At 44.6% G+C, this 13,363-nt stretch overlaps 1 protein-coding gene across 2 annotated transcripts in view; it reads left to right on the forward strand.

Annotated features, from left to right (window-relative positions):
* The window catches only part of LOC308072813 (schwannomin-interacting protein 1), a gene marked incomplete at its 3' end in the record, with an annotated part of 204,589 nt that overhangs the window by 10,988 nt on the left and 180,238 nt on the right, over positions 1-13,363 (forward strand). The window contains exon 5 of one of the 2 annotated variants that reach the window (XM_080410232.1): positions 90-10,335. In XM_080410232.1, coding sequence (XP_080266358.1) covers positions 10,327-10,335 — 9 coding nt within the window. In that variant the 5' untranslated portion in view covers positions 90-10,326. Of the gene's footprint in view, positions 1-89; positions 10,336-13,363 lie in introns of those variants that run through there. The other variant, XM_080410231.1, reaches the window with a different exon arrangement.

Here is a 13,363-nt window from a genome sequence, read left to right on the forward strand (position 1 = left end):
TAGTGATAATCCAAGGTTTTACTTTGTTTAGACTGATGCAATCTTTTAAATTTTATAAATCAGAAGAGACCATTTATCTTATTCCCCAGGCACCACTAATGACCAATTAAAAACTGTAATTAACTGGAGCAAACCCATGAGAAATTGCAAGGCAGCAGAAACGCAGCTCCCAGCCACCTGGAAGAGCATCTCCCCCCACACTTGCACCCTGCGGGCTGGCCTGAGGAGGGGGCTGACACAGGCAACGTCATGGCTTTTTGTTGCTGTTTGCTCTCCAACATAAAGGGTTAGTATATAAATAAGATGTTTCATTTTTCTAGATTAATTTTAGCTCAAAATTCAGAAAGAAGGATGCTTCGGTTGGTATTACTAAAGCAGTAGAGCCAAGGAGCAGAGCTGCCCTGAACAGCAAGGGGTACCTACGCCTATATACAATGATGTATATACTCAGTTATTCAAGGGCTTTGTCTCTCAACAGCAGCCAAAACCCCCAAACCTTTCATTGATGCAACACGAGCATTTACCCACGCGCAAGATTTGATGTTCCCTTGCAAGGCTTTGGTGTCTCAGCTGGCTGTAATCCCGGGACTCCTGAAGGTACAGGCTGGAAAGGGTGGTTTAAAGAACCTAAATCGTGTCGGTAGGAAATAGGACGCTATTTTGACATTTTTCCATTCATTCCTACTTCACAGTGACAGATGTGCTGTCTGGATTTGATCTGAGCTCTACAGGAGTCAGTCGGGATTGCGCTTTAAAAGAGCAAAGGCATCTTGCCGTGCAGCCTACGGAGAGACAAGCGCCGCGCTTTGCCGGGGCTTCTGCTTGTCTTGCACAGCGCAAGGATGTTCAAAATAAACATTTTTGAGATAAACGAGTTTCTTAAATGTATCACTCAAATTACTGTTGATCATTACTCTGGGAAGCCTCTTGAATGAAAAAAACAAGCACTGCAAAGCTTTAAATAAAGCAGGATTCAGAATAAAATCAGAAAGGGAAGTATAGCTGAGATCGGGCTTGGGCAGAGCCATTAATTAAAAATGACAGTGAATAAAAGGGATAGGAATGACAGCACCGCTTTTAAAGAGAAATTAATGTGAATCTGCATGATTTCTGCTGCTTTTTCTAGGCAGGCTGGGCTTGGCACCATACGGCTGTGCTCTGGGACTGTGAAGGGGGTTGGTTTTAGAAGAGAGATGGTGAAAATGTACCATTATTTTAAAAAATGTGGAGGCTAGAGTTGGACCAATAAATATATAACAGACTGAACCAGGAACAGTATCGGGGGAAATGACTTCTAAATTAGCCATGATATTAGAAGAATAATTAAACAGTATTTACTTACAATTATAGCCAATAACTTTTTTTATGTTGTGATTAATTAAATTCTAAGATTTCCTCATAGTCTCTGCATATATTAAACATGGAAATTAATTTTCTCTAGCCAACTCATTAAGGTCCTGAAATGCTGCGTATTCCACTTTAATCAGTTATTCTTTACTTTGCATTGTAAATCTTTACATGCACAGCAATCAGCCTGAGCTCCCAAACAGAGCCAGTGGGGAGCTGCGAGTTACGGTCGAAGCCACTTACCTCCGGTTCTGTATGGGAAGTTCTGGCTCTGTGGCTTCTGAGAAAATAAAACCAGTTCCCACTGAAGGCATCAACTGTTTTTTGAACATTGGGTTTTGGTTATCTACCAGGTAGGACCGAAAGGGTGATTTCACACCACCAATGTGCAGGCACTGAAGTTACCTGCTGATGTAGATGGGAGCATCCAAAGCCATCTCCAGGTGCTTTCACGCCAAAATCCAGTATTTGCTATTTGTCAGGCGTTTCTATGTGGAATCATTTTCTTTTAAAATAATTGTTTAATCATATAATTTTATCTGAATGCACAGATGCTTCTCTCTCATGCATGCAATAGGTGAATTCCCTGTTTTCATCCAGACAAGGAAATCTGAAGCTAAATCTGAGGCCTGAAAGTGGTGAGTGCTGGGGGAGCTGGGGCTGGGCTCTGCAGCTTGGGTACATCACATCCTAGCGGAAAAGGTGGGGGTTTGTGTGTGTGTACCACTTGGCCCCCCATCCCCTTCCCCTGGCAAAACAGGAGATGATACCAGCACCTTCATGGGTGCTAGGATACTGCATTTTCCAAGCTTAAAATAAAACCAGCCGTTTTCAGAGTTATTGCTCTGCACAGATACCCCCGTGTGATAGCGCTGCAGTGAGCCGCATCCAGGATTCGTTTCCTGTTGGATAAATACGCCTGGAAGCAAATCAGCGCGGGCGGGATGAGACAACTTCTGCTTAGTACAATATTTGAATTAGACAGTTCAATAATTGCATCCTTAAATATATTAAAGTCTGTTTCTTGAAATTTGGTGAAGGCTGTTGGAGCCGTCCAGTAGCTTTTGTTTGGCTGTAGTATCTTAAGAGTTGAAATCCCAAACACGTACAGTACTAAGAGACTGCTGAAAATTTCCAGCAAGTGTTTCCACGCTAATTAGCTCCCCAGAGGTATGAGATTTGAGCAGAGGGAGCCAGCTTTGCTCTTCTTTTCCATTGGCATTCAGGGAGTGTCGAGCTTAAAATCTCGAGCCATAGCTGATTGCCATAAATGATTAATATGCTATTTATAGGATACCATTTCTTCAGTATACAATAGGTGCATTTTAGTCAGCCTTTCAAGGCTCTTCAAACTAGATTACAGTGAGAGGCCGCTTGTTAGGTCTGGTGCTGGTCAAAAGCCTAAACCAGTTCAACACGTAGCCTTACAGCGACGATGTGTTGACACAGCTATACAGCATGCATCCTGTCTGATGATGTCAAGGACAGACCTTACCCGTCCCTTCTCTTTGACAGGTGACATTGCCCCAGCTGTGGCTCGGGAGGCGTTGCCTGTACCACAGATACACCCTGGAGAAGAGGCGTGAGATGTGCCTGCCTCCTGTCCGGAGAGCTGGGGGTGCTGGGGAGCATCCTGCTCCAGCTGGACCACCCCACTCCTGCCCTGCCTGGGCAGCCAGGGCCAAAGCACCACAGCTCGTAAAACACAGCAGAAATACAGTTGGCTTCAGCAGATGGGAACTGCTTCTTCAGAAAAAGCTGGTTAAACCATATTGTCCCTAGTTAAATTCTATGTCTATACATGTATGGCTGGTTATATATTTAGTAGACCACATTGCGTATCTCTTATCCAACTAATTAGTTGGGTGAGAAAAATACTCCTTTAACTTTGTTGATTTAATTCCTGGTTTTCAGGCTATTGACAAAAGGGTTCACAGGCATTTTGGGTGAGGCATGGGAACACAGGAGCTCCTGGGTTTTGGCTGACTGGCTGCCTTAAAATCTGCTAGCTGGGCAGAGAGCCCTCATTATTTAAAGAAGCAAGTAGGAATTAAGCAGATTGGATACAGGCAACTTGCACAGACCCTCGCTTTCACAGTTATAGCTGTAGCATCCTTCCTGCTCTACCAGGCACCAAGCAGGAACCAGCTCTTCTTCCTTTCCATCTGCTGTCCTGAGGTCATCCATCAAACCCTTGCCGTGGTCGTGCTGCTGGGCCATCAGCTGGTGGGAGCGCGGGGAAGGGCAGACACGGCTCCTGGGGAGCGCAGGGGGGTTGCCTGTGCGGAGAGGGGAGGGAGGGCGGCCGGAGCACAGCAGACCAAATAACGTCATGGAGAAATGGGTTTTGGAGGCGTGGAGAAGCACCGAGGGTTGGTTTTCTCCTCTTGGTATTGGACTTGGGAACCAACTGAGGAATGTACTGCCCAGTGCAGGAACTGTCAAGCTTTCCAATTTCATTTTGTGCTCAGAAATCAGGGTTTCTGGCAGAGAGCAGATGCACGTGTGCCTCTGGTGTGGCACGATGGGAGGCAGTCATGCAGCCTGCTGGGGAGTGTTTCCTGGTGCCTTGCAAACTTTCTTGAAAAAGGCTTAGAGATGTAATATTTGAGATGGATTTTCTCTTTTTTTTTCTTTTTTTTTCACTCGGGGTAGAATGTGGCAAGTTTAACTCTTGCAAGGCGTTATCTGCAGGATCTGTACAATGTCTGACTCGTGGCAGCTGCAGGGCAGGGCAGCATGCAACCTTTGGAAAATCCAAGTTTCCCAGTAATTCCGTTCATTCCTCCTTTAAACAAACTGATGGTTAAAAAAAATTGATGTCTTTGCAGTGGTTGTCAAACAGCAGCACTCAGGATTCATTTGCAGGAATAGGTGAATATTTATTTCCTAATTAACAGTTAATTAGGAAATCAAAAAGGCTTTTAAAAACTAGGTCTGCTGTAAGTAGGAGGGAGAGCTATCACTGCTCTGCATGGATGGTGGTCACCTTACCCGTGAGGGGCTCAGAGTGTGCCAAAGTCCCCTGGGACCCCCGGCAGGGCTGAAGAGAGGGCATGGGGAGGGGAGGCACTGTGCTCTGCATCTGATGGCACTGAGATGTTAATAGAAAATAGATCGTTCTTACCTGAGCTATAATTAGCCAACTGAATTATATTAAACCACAGTTATTTTAATTTCTGATAAAAATTGGATAATAAAAATTTGGTCTTTTTTTAATGGTGCATTATTATCTTACAGATAGGGTAATTCAGCTTATTAATTATTCCAAGATACCCAGAGCTTCCTTTTTTTAAGAAGAAAATCCACATTTCTTTTTTTTTTCCATAATCTTGTCTAGGACAGATTAGTAAAAATTGCTACTGTAGGTCTTGTGTAACTGTATTTTGCTGCGAAGTCTCATTTGGGATCCCTTGGAGGGGGCAGCAGCCTGTGGCCGCGGGGTGTTGCTGCGGTGGGACCATGACAGCCCATGCCGGGGACGGGGAGAACCCACAGCCCCACTGGTCCCAGCCTTAGGCAGGTGCCAATGCACCCAGTTCAGGTCCTATGTCTGAAGGAAGGTGCAGCAAGCATCATCAGCTGCATAAAAAATTTTGGGGCTGATGTCCAGGCAGAAATTCACTTCCATGAGGAGCCACCCGGTTTTACCATGGTAAGACCAGAGGAAAATCCTTTTCCCTCTCTGCACATGGATTCGTGCACGAGATGGCTCATCCGTGGTAGGCAGATGGTCGCAAGATTGCTGTTTACTCTGCTATTTCTTTCTTCCTCTGAATTGTTTTTATTTTAGTATGTGAGCAAGTTATGACGAACAAAACCAGGTTAAACCCCAAATCCTTCTATCAGAGTGCGTAGAGCCGAGCTGAGCGGTGCGGCAGGCACAGGGCACGCCTGGGTCAGGGCAGCGGCAGCTCTGCCACAGACCTCCTTTCTTCTCTTTTTTCCATAAGCAAATGATGGAAATGAGATTTGGGATCTTGCTAAAGCACTTGGCTCAAAGAGCAGCTTTCTAGTGATCTTGTTATTTGAGGGAGAAATTGAATTTTTCTCTAACCAATATTATTCAGATTAGATACGCACCTTTTTATGGACATAACTTCAGAGTTGTTATAAAAGATGAGCATGCCTGGAAATCGAAATGTAAACCAAAGACTGAATTCGGGAATGCTGCTAAGGAAGCTCTGTGTGTGTGCGCGCACTGCCTGTAACTTTTTGGCACTGGAACTGGGTTTTGACATCATGGGAGGAGTGCAAATGACTCGTTTTAATTTGTTATTATACAAATTTATATAAATCATATCACTCCCTGCAAAGCTGCTCAAAAAAGGGAGAGGGTGTTTTTTAGTCAATCATCTGCTGTTATAAATTGAAGGGAACTTTGTGAAGTGTCTAAAGGCAGAAATCTAATGCTCTGACAAGGAAAACCTCGAGTGCACAAAATGGATGTGTAACAGAGACCTTAAAGGCGCTTCAGGCCAAAGTGTTTTGAGTTCTGTCTTTGCCGTGAGAAAAACAATTGCATGTCAAGCTACATGAGGAAGTGCTGGAGCTGGAAGTTACAGCTGTGCTGGAGTGGTGCTTGGGATGCCCTGGCGATGAGAAGTGACGTGCACAGCAGGCTGTCAGACAGCAAATACAAAAACAGCAAAAAAACCCAAACCCCAACCTCACGTGACATTAGCTCCAAGCAAAAAATGCTTCATCAGCTCAGCAACTTTCATTACCTTTTGGTAATGATCTCTCTTCTGTCACAGGGAGACAGAGGACAAATTAAAATATAAAAATCTACTGAGCATGTTATACATTTCAGACATTGAATGCGGTATGTAATTTAGGCAGAATCCGGCTCAGAAATATCCCTTGTACAGCTAATATCCACACGCTGGCTCTCTGCGACCGCTCGCTCCTCTGCCCAGCCCCTCGGAGTGTGTAACTCTAACAGATTATGGCAGCTTCAGCATCTTCCCAGTCAAAAAAGTGCGTGTTTCTTTTCATATGCCAAAATATTTGACATAAATGCAGATTTGAAATGCACAAATGTAGCAACAGGACAAGAATCTTTCCCAATATTTACTTGTGATCACTGCGAGGCGATGCTGGTTCTGCGTGGTGGGATGGTGGACGTCAGGAACTGCACGTGGAAAGGTCTTGTGGTGCAAAGAAGTAATTTTGTGAGTTAATTTGGTGAAATCCAGGGTTGTTTGCACTGGGATGAAAGCTGTCCCCGGCTCTCCCCCGGGTGTGGAGCTGTTGTTTTGGGGGCATGCTTTAAAATTGATGGACTCTTGCCCAAAACCCAGGAGTATTGTCCTGCAATGCAATTACTCCTCAGGTTAAATCCTGCAAGTAGTAGGAGATTTTTTTATTTAATCTCGATCCTTAGGAAGGACCATTGATCATCTGGTCTGACCTTTTCTTCATCCCAGGCCATTAAGCCTCACACGGGTGCCTCTGTTGTAAGCCCACAGACATCAGTTAGACCCAAGTATTACAGTCCTTGGGAAACTCTGTGCTGCCGGAGTGTGAGGCACCCGTACAGGCAGGGAGCAGGGGAAATAGGATACATGATCCTACCTGTCCTGAGTCTCCCGGGTTTCACTTTGTACAATCAGAGATTTCATTAATTTTTACAGCCCTGATGTGTTTTCTTAATTTTTGGGGTGGTTGCTTGCTAGATGGTCAAACTGGCTGCCTCAGTCTTCAGGACCTTTCCTGCCATGACAGCAAGAAGGGCTGGGGAAGCTGCTGGTGCTACATGTGGAAAATTGGAGAGAGTGTGAGCAAGCCAAGAGCAGCTATCGCTTATGCTCAGGGTAGGAAAATTAAAATAGGATGCAGGAAATGTGATGCAATCTGCCAGTGAAAGTATTTCTCGGGTGATCGGCAGAGGTGAGCAAAGATGCATGGAAAAGCAAACTTGCCACAAAAAATATTCCAGCAAAAGATGGGTTAAACGCAGAGGATTCCAAATTGAAAAGAAGAAGAAGAAGAAGAAAAAAAGAAAGATAATTTGGGGTGAAACTGAGGGAAATGGATAAGAAAGATATCTCATGGATACATGAGAACATGGAGGAATTGTTAGCAAGCCATTGGATTCATATTAAGAAACACAAACCCAAGGAGGGGTGAGCAGCCAGGTGCTGTCCTCACCTGCCCAGCCCCCCCCTGCCCTCCCCAGCTAGGGCCATGCTCCCGGGGTGGCTGCCACTGGTACCTTCCTCTTCGTTACCGGTTTATTAATAAATAAGGGAGTGGGGCTTCGCTGCTGCTCTGTGTGCACGTCAAAGCAGGCTTGCTGTAAATTCAAACCCTGCCAGCTCAGCCTGGCCTTGGGAATTCAAACTTTGTTCTGCATCCACTTGCGCCAGCAATGAGATCCCTGGCCGAGAAGCTGGTGGGTGTCTGTGCTGGTGGGTGAGGCAGCCAAGGAGGCAGCTGGCCCCACCACAGCATCCCAGCCTCACCGCGGGATCCTGCCGGGAAGCAAAGCACATTTTTTAACCAGGTTCCCAGGTTTCAGCCGTCCCGCCGATGCTCTGTCTGCCTCTGCATCAGTCTTCAGTTCCCAGGCTGTGCTTTGCTTGGTAGTATCAGTCCAGGTCGGAGGCCGAAGAAGCCATCAGCCCCGTGATCGAGGTGGAGTTTGCTAGCAGGTTCAGCAAAAGTGTCCAGAACCAGCCGGAACGCGATGGTACACACGGGCTCCAAATCACCAGATTTGCCTTCAACAGCAACAGTGCCCAGGCCAATTTCTTCACGTCCTGATCTTCCCGGCTTTGTTAGAAGTACTGCCTTTAGCTTGTACTAACGGTGCTATTAAAAGCTGGGTTATCTGCCAGTGTAAATGCCTGGTAAGAAATGCAGATGTGCAATGCAAAGTGGAGAGTAAGCTTTGGGCAGAGCTTTCAGCTGACATTCGGGAGCCCTGCCATGGCAAGTTGGTGGCTCAGCCAACACTGGCAAATCTCCTGCTTCCCAGCCCACCCATGGCATTGGCTTGGCTGCAGTGTGCGTGTCCCTGGGGAAAAAATGATCCGAGATGCTGAGCAGGACACTCAGCCGGCCCCAGGACCTGCACCCTGCAGCGGGGCTGGGGGTGGCCGTGGAGCGCTGCCACCCCGCTGCAGCGTGCCGCCGCCTTCGGAGACAAAAGGAGGTGGGTACAGGAGAAGAGAAACGGAATTATTAAAAAAAAAACTCCTTTGTGCTTATCCAGATGGCAGATGGAGGTGGCCAGTGATTACCAAACGCAGCCACATTCCCAGCGCTGGGTGGTGGGGACAGCCTGGCCCCGGCAGCCATACGTGCCTTGCTGAACTTGACATTGACACAGCTGGGCACAGCTGGCGCCTCTTGGCCACTCCGTCTGCAGGGCTGGAACTGAACGCGGGAGATGGACCAAATGTTGTAGCATCTCTGACGATAAGGACATTCCAGCTTCTATAGAGCCAAAAATACGTGGCAAATATTTTGCTCTTTGTCACAGAGCGATTCTGCCTTCCTCGGCATCGCCTCCTGTGTCACTAATGAATTCTTGTTTGTTTGTTACTGTTTGATTTTCTTCCCACAGAGGACTGATTTATTAATAGGAAGAAAACAAGCAATAAAGAATCCCTCCAGCTATTTAACTTAGCTTGACTTCTTACTCTTCTTTGTTAGCTAAATTAAAAACAATCCAAATCTACAGGAACCTTACTTCTAATACAGGGAGCTGTAATTATTAGCAGCTATATTTACCAAGACACTGTCTGAACTTGTAACCAGATTTTAAATGAGTGCATTATCAGGGCAGGGAATAAAAGAAGCTGAATTCAGTTACGCAGTTTAACCCACACTGTGTGGAGCCTCCTTTCCCTTTTCATGCCAAGAAAGTGTTTATTTACCAATTTTTCATGAGTTGACATTCACTTTGCATACACAACTGCAAAATATCTATAAACACAGGACACTGCACATCCCTGAGACGTGCTGGAGCCAGGGTTCAGTGCGAAACACTGAAATTAAACATATTCACCGCCAGCATTTAAAAATAGCAATTTCTGCATTTTCCCACAAATTCAGATTTCAACACTTTCTTAGTGATCATGGTAATTTATGACTTGGAGTCTTTTGACCAATGAAGGATTTGCAACTAGTAATATTTCTTGCTTATTATTTCAACTCTAGATTATTATTTCAACTCTAGACTTGTTTATTTTCATTCCATGGCTGAAAATGCATAAATGTTTGGACAAGTTTAGTCTCTGTGCTGACACTTTTGCCACAGGCTCAAAAACATCTGAATTATCTCTGTAAAATGTATTTTACCTTCCTGGCAATACTGAAAAAAAACCCCTTAAACAAATATGTTTATGTGCCTAAAGACCATTATAAACCCCTGTGAATCCACTTTAATTCATTACAGAAATTTGAGCTGCCCCTGTACCTCTGTGCTGGGTTTAATAAAATTCACATCAAATAGCTGATGGGATGAGCAATTTGAAGTTTGTGCTGGCACCTTGGCACTTATATATATATATATATATATGTGTGTGTATACATACCTACCATACTGTTTAATTTTTGATCCAGCTTTGTTCCTAGATGAGCCTTGTAAAATGAGCTGAGCTGCAACCTGCACATCTTTGCAGAACGATTAGAGCAGGATCCAAATCCGCCTGTAAATTCAAGTTTCCCTTCATTTCCATCGCTATACATCTCTGAATGACAGCGAATTCATTCCTGCGCTGGAGACTTGCCAGAAGTTTCTCATCTCGCTGTCTGTGGGCTGCTCGCTCCAGCTCTGGCTTTTTTTTTTTTTTTTTTTTTCTTTGAGGTTTTTCTGATGCCTATAGAGTGAGCTCAACTCAAAGGTTTGCAGCTTCGCTCTCGTCTGCTATTCTGTGAGAGCCAGCCTGGGCGCCGGTACAGTCAGGAGTAGTGTGTGAACGCCGGATTTCTGCCGTGTTTCCCTGCAGGTGACTCAGAAACTTCACAATGCGGCTGGTAACGTATTTAATTTTCTAAATAAATACTTAAGCGTTCCTCTTGTGCAGCTTTGTCAGCTTTTGGATAGACCAGCTTTCTTAGAACTAATTAAATGAGGAGATGTCGGGGGGTGGTGGATGCCTACTGGGACATGGATGCTGTTTGTTTTACTCGCCAGCCAGAGATGTACAGACAGATTTCCTCAAGGAATCTTAAATCAAGCAGCACTTTTTCCTTTTGATAAGGAGGCTTGAACAAATAGGAATTGCATCTGCTAATCTGTAATGAGCACAGAGCTGCAGTAAGTTTATCAGGGAAACCTAAATTTAAGGCTGTGTTATGTTGTAGGCTCAGGAAGGAGAGAATCGTCTTCATGTGCTAACAATTTAAAACAGCGTTTGAAAAAGATGCCTGAGGATTCGGAGGGCTCTGCTGAGCAGTGGTCATGCTGCTGTGGCAGGATTTTTCTAGGTTTAACTGCCCTTTTCTTTTTGCTCTGCAATTATTGGAAAAAAACGTGGCTACGGTTCATGGGGTAACCCTACAGGGCTTTTCAGCTGTGGTATTTAACAGGCATTTCGGCTCCTCTAAATGCAAGCCCTTGAATAGTAAGCAGATCAATGTAGGGCTCCTGTAGCCAAGAGTTCAGCTGTTTGTCAACATGTAAAATCTCACAGCTTCCCTCCGGTGCAGCGCAGGCAGCATGCTTGATTCTTATGAAGTCATCCAGGAAACGCTGCGGAGACCAATCCTGGCTCCGGCCATGGTCAAAAGACTGAAGTAATTAATCTCAGATTGATCTATTTATTTTTTCATTCCTAAAACAGTAGTAGTGCTAGGCAAAGGTTTAGTTTGGAGGGGCTAGTTGTATGTATTCAGCATCAAAGCTCTTTTCAGAGCAAATTCTGCCTTCTTTTAGCAGTACTTCCCTCAAGACTGGCTTACGCAGTGTGTTATCTTTACACCTGATGCTAAACTGTACATCATCTCAGTACAGTGCAGAAATAGCCCACGAGGCTTTTTCATTTTCTCCTGCTTACAACCAGAGCGCTTAACCGTTGTATGCATCATTACAAAGCTATCCATCAGAAGGTGATGTATTGAAATGACTAGATGTGAACACCACAGAGTGAAAAAATAAAACTAGGTGCTCTTAGCTCTGAAGAGACGGAGCAAGCTAGCATGCTTCTGAGACAGCACATGGGAGTTCGAGCTAATTGTGAGTGGTAGCTCAGGCATTTCATGGCACAGGTTCTGATGCAGCCGGTGAGGATACATCCTGCACAGGCAATTCCTCACCGCGTGGCATCCGCTGCTTCTCCTAATTCAGTGGGAAAGGAGGAGGAGGTTTAACATGTGGGTATCGATATATCTGACATGGCATAGAAGATGTGGCTCTTAGCTCTAGTGTGGGTGGATGTAAATAAGCAAATATTGAATTATCATTTCTACAAAGCTAAAATTAATCTGCGCTTTTATGTTTTCTAGGACAACTTGTCAGACAATGTAAACTAATTTGCTAAATTGAACAGGAAAAAAGAATGCATTAGGAATATCTAATTTACCTAGAGCTGAATATATTTTGATTCCCTATATTGCCTGTTTCATGCTTTTCAGCTCTGCAATAGGCTAGGTAAGGTCTATGGGTAGTTTTAGAAATAAAAGAAATACATAAAGAATTTGCCTTAGTGGTAAGGTGCTGGGATTCACTTAATGTTCACAATGCAGCACTGTAAAGCCTCGTGCATTGTCTCAAATACTTTTCTCACCTGTTTGCACTCTGCATTTCAAAGTGCAGATACTATATGAGACCTTCACTTGCTTTAAATCTCTGGCCTCTTAAAACTCTTGATTTTATGTTACTTAAGGGTCCTGCAGGTTCTTTCTCTTGCAGTTTGTGGACTCGTGTCATCTCAATAAAACCAAGGAGACTATTTATATGCTCAAGAGCTAGATCATCTGTTTTGTATTTAAAAGCTTGTATAGAACTGAAATACAGAAACGAGATCAAATGCAAGGAAAATGTTTGTACTTACAGCAATTTCCCTGGATGGCAAAGAAAAGACAGTAATAAATGGCATGTTGTTTGTAGTGTGCTCTCTGAAGGTGAAGTCTTATTGTTTCAGAATACCTGTAACTGTTACAGACTTGCAGCTTCACAGTGAAACCAGTATTTAATGGTGTTTCCATCTGAAAAGCCTGCATTGTAGCATTAGAAAGGCAGTAGTTCAGGCAGACAGGTGTTGTCCCAGGTCCCTGTGCTGCCCACTGAGCATCAGGGGCTGTTACCTGACTTCAAATACACTCTTCTACAACAGGTTGGATGGGTAAATACAGTGTGTAAAATCACCTGCAGCAACACCAGAGGTAATGTGAAAATTTATCGTGAAATAATGTTGTCGTGAGGGGTTTAATTGAAGTTTGGTCATGAGACAGATGAAGCTTTGCTCTCCCTGGATTTGGCAGAAGCTACATGTGGAGACATTTTCATTTAGCAAGGTTGGATCTATCAGAGAGTATATAATGTGGTTTTGGGGAAAAATAGTGCTTGGGAAAATAGGTCTGTTCTTCAACATCTCTGCAAGAACGGGAGAGTCAATCGAAGGAGGCAATAATTCATTTAAAGTACGTCAAATAGGTGAAGATAGACACTGCCTAAAATTGTCCTCAGGAAAACTGTGCATGACGATGAACGGCTGTTGGTAGTCGGGCTAACGTGGCATGTATGTAGACACTGAGATAGGCCATTAAACTGGACCAGACCCAGACTGAGCTGTTGGGAGACAAAGTGGGAAGAAGGTCCCAGCCCATACGTCTGGGTGCATTTCCCCGGCAGTCTGCATGGTGGATGTAAAAACACCTTGAAGCAAGAGGCTTTGAAGTGGAGGCAGCTGCCTTTGGAGATGGCATTTGACCTTGAGCATCCACTGTAATGATGCACTTCAGCTGTGGTCAGTCCTCTGCCAGCCATGATGGCTCAGGCGAACTGGTTCCTGGGAAGATGCTAAAAGTGAAATACATATAATTTGGCTAAATAGGAAAGACT

The sequence above is a fragment of the Falco punctatus genome (assembly GCF_963210335.1).
Source record: "Falco punctatus genome assembly, chromosome: 13".
In the NCBI taxonomy this organism is placed as follows: Eukaryota; Metazoa; Chordata; class Aves; order Falconiformes; family Falconidae; genus Falco; species Falco punctatus.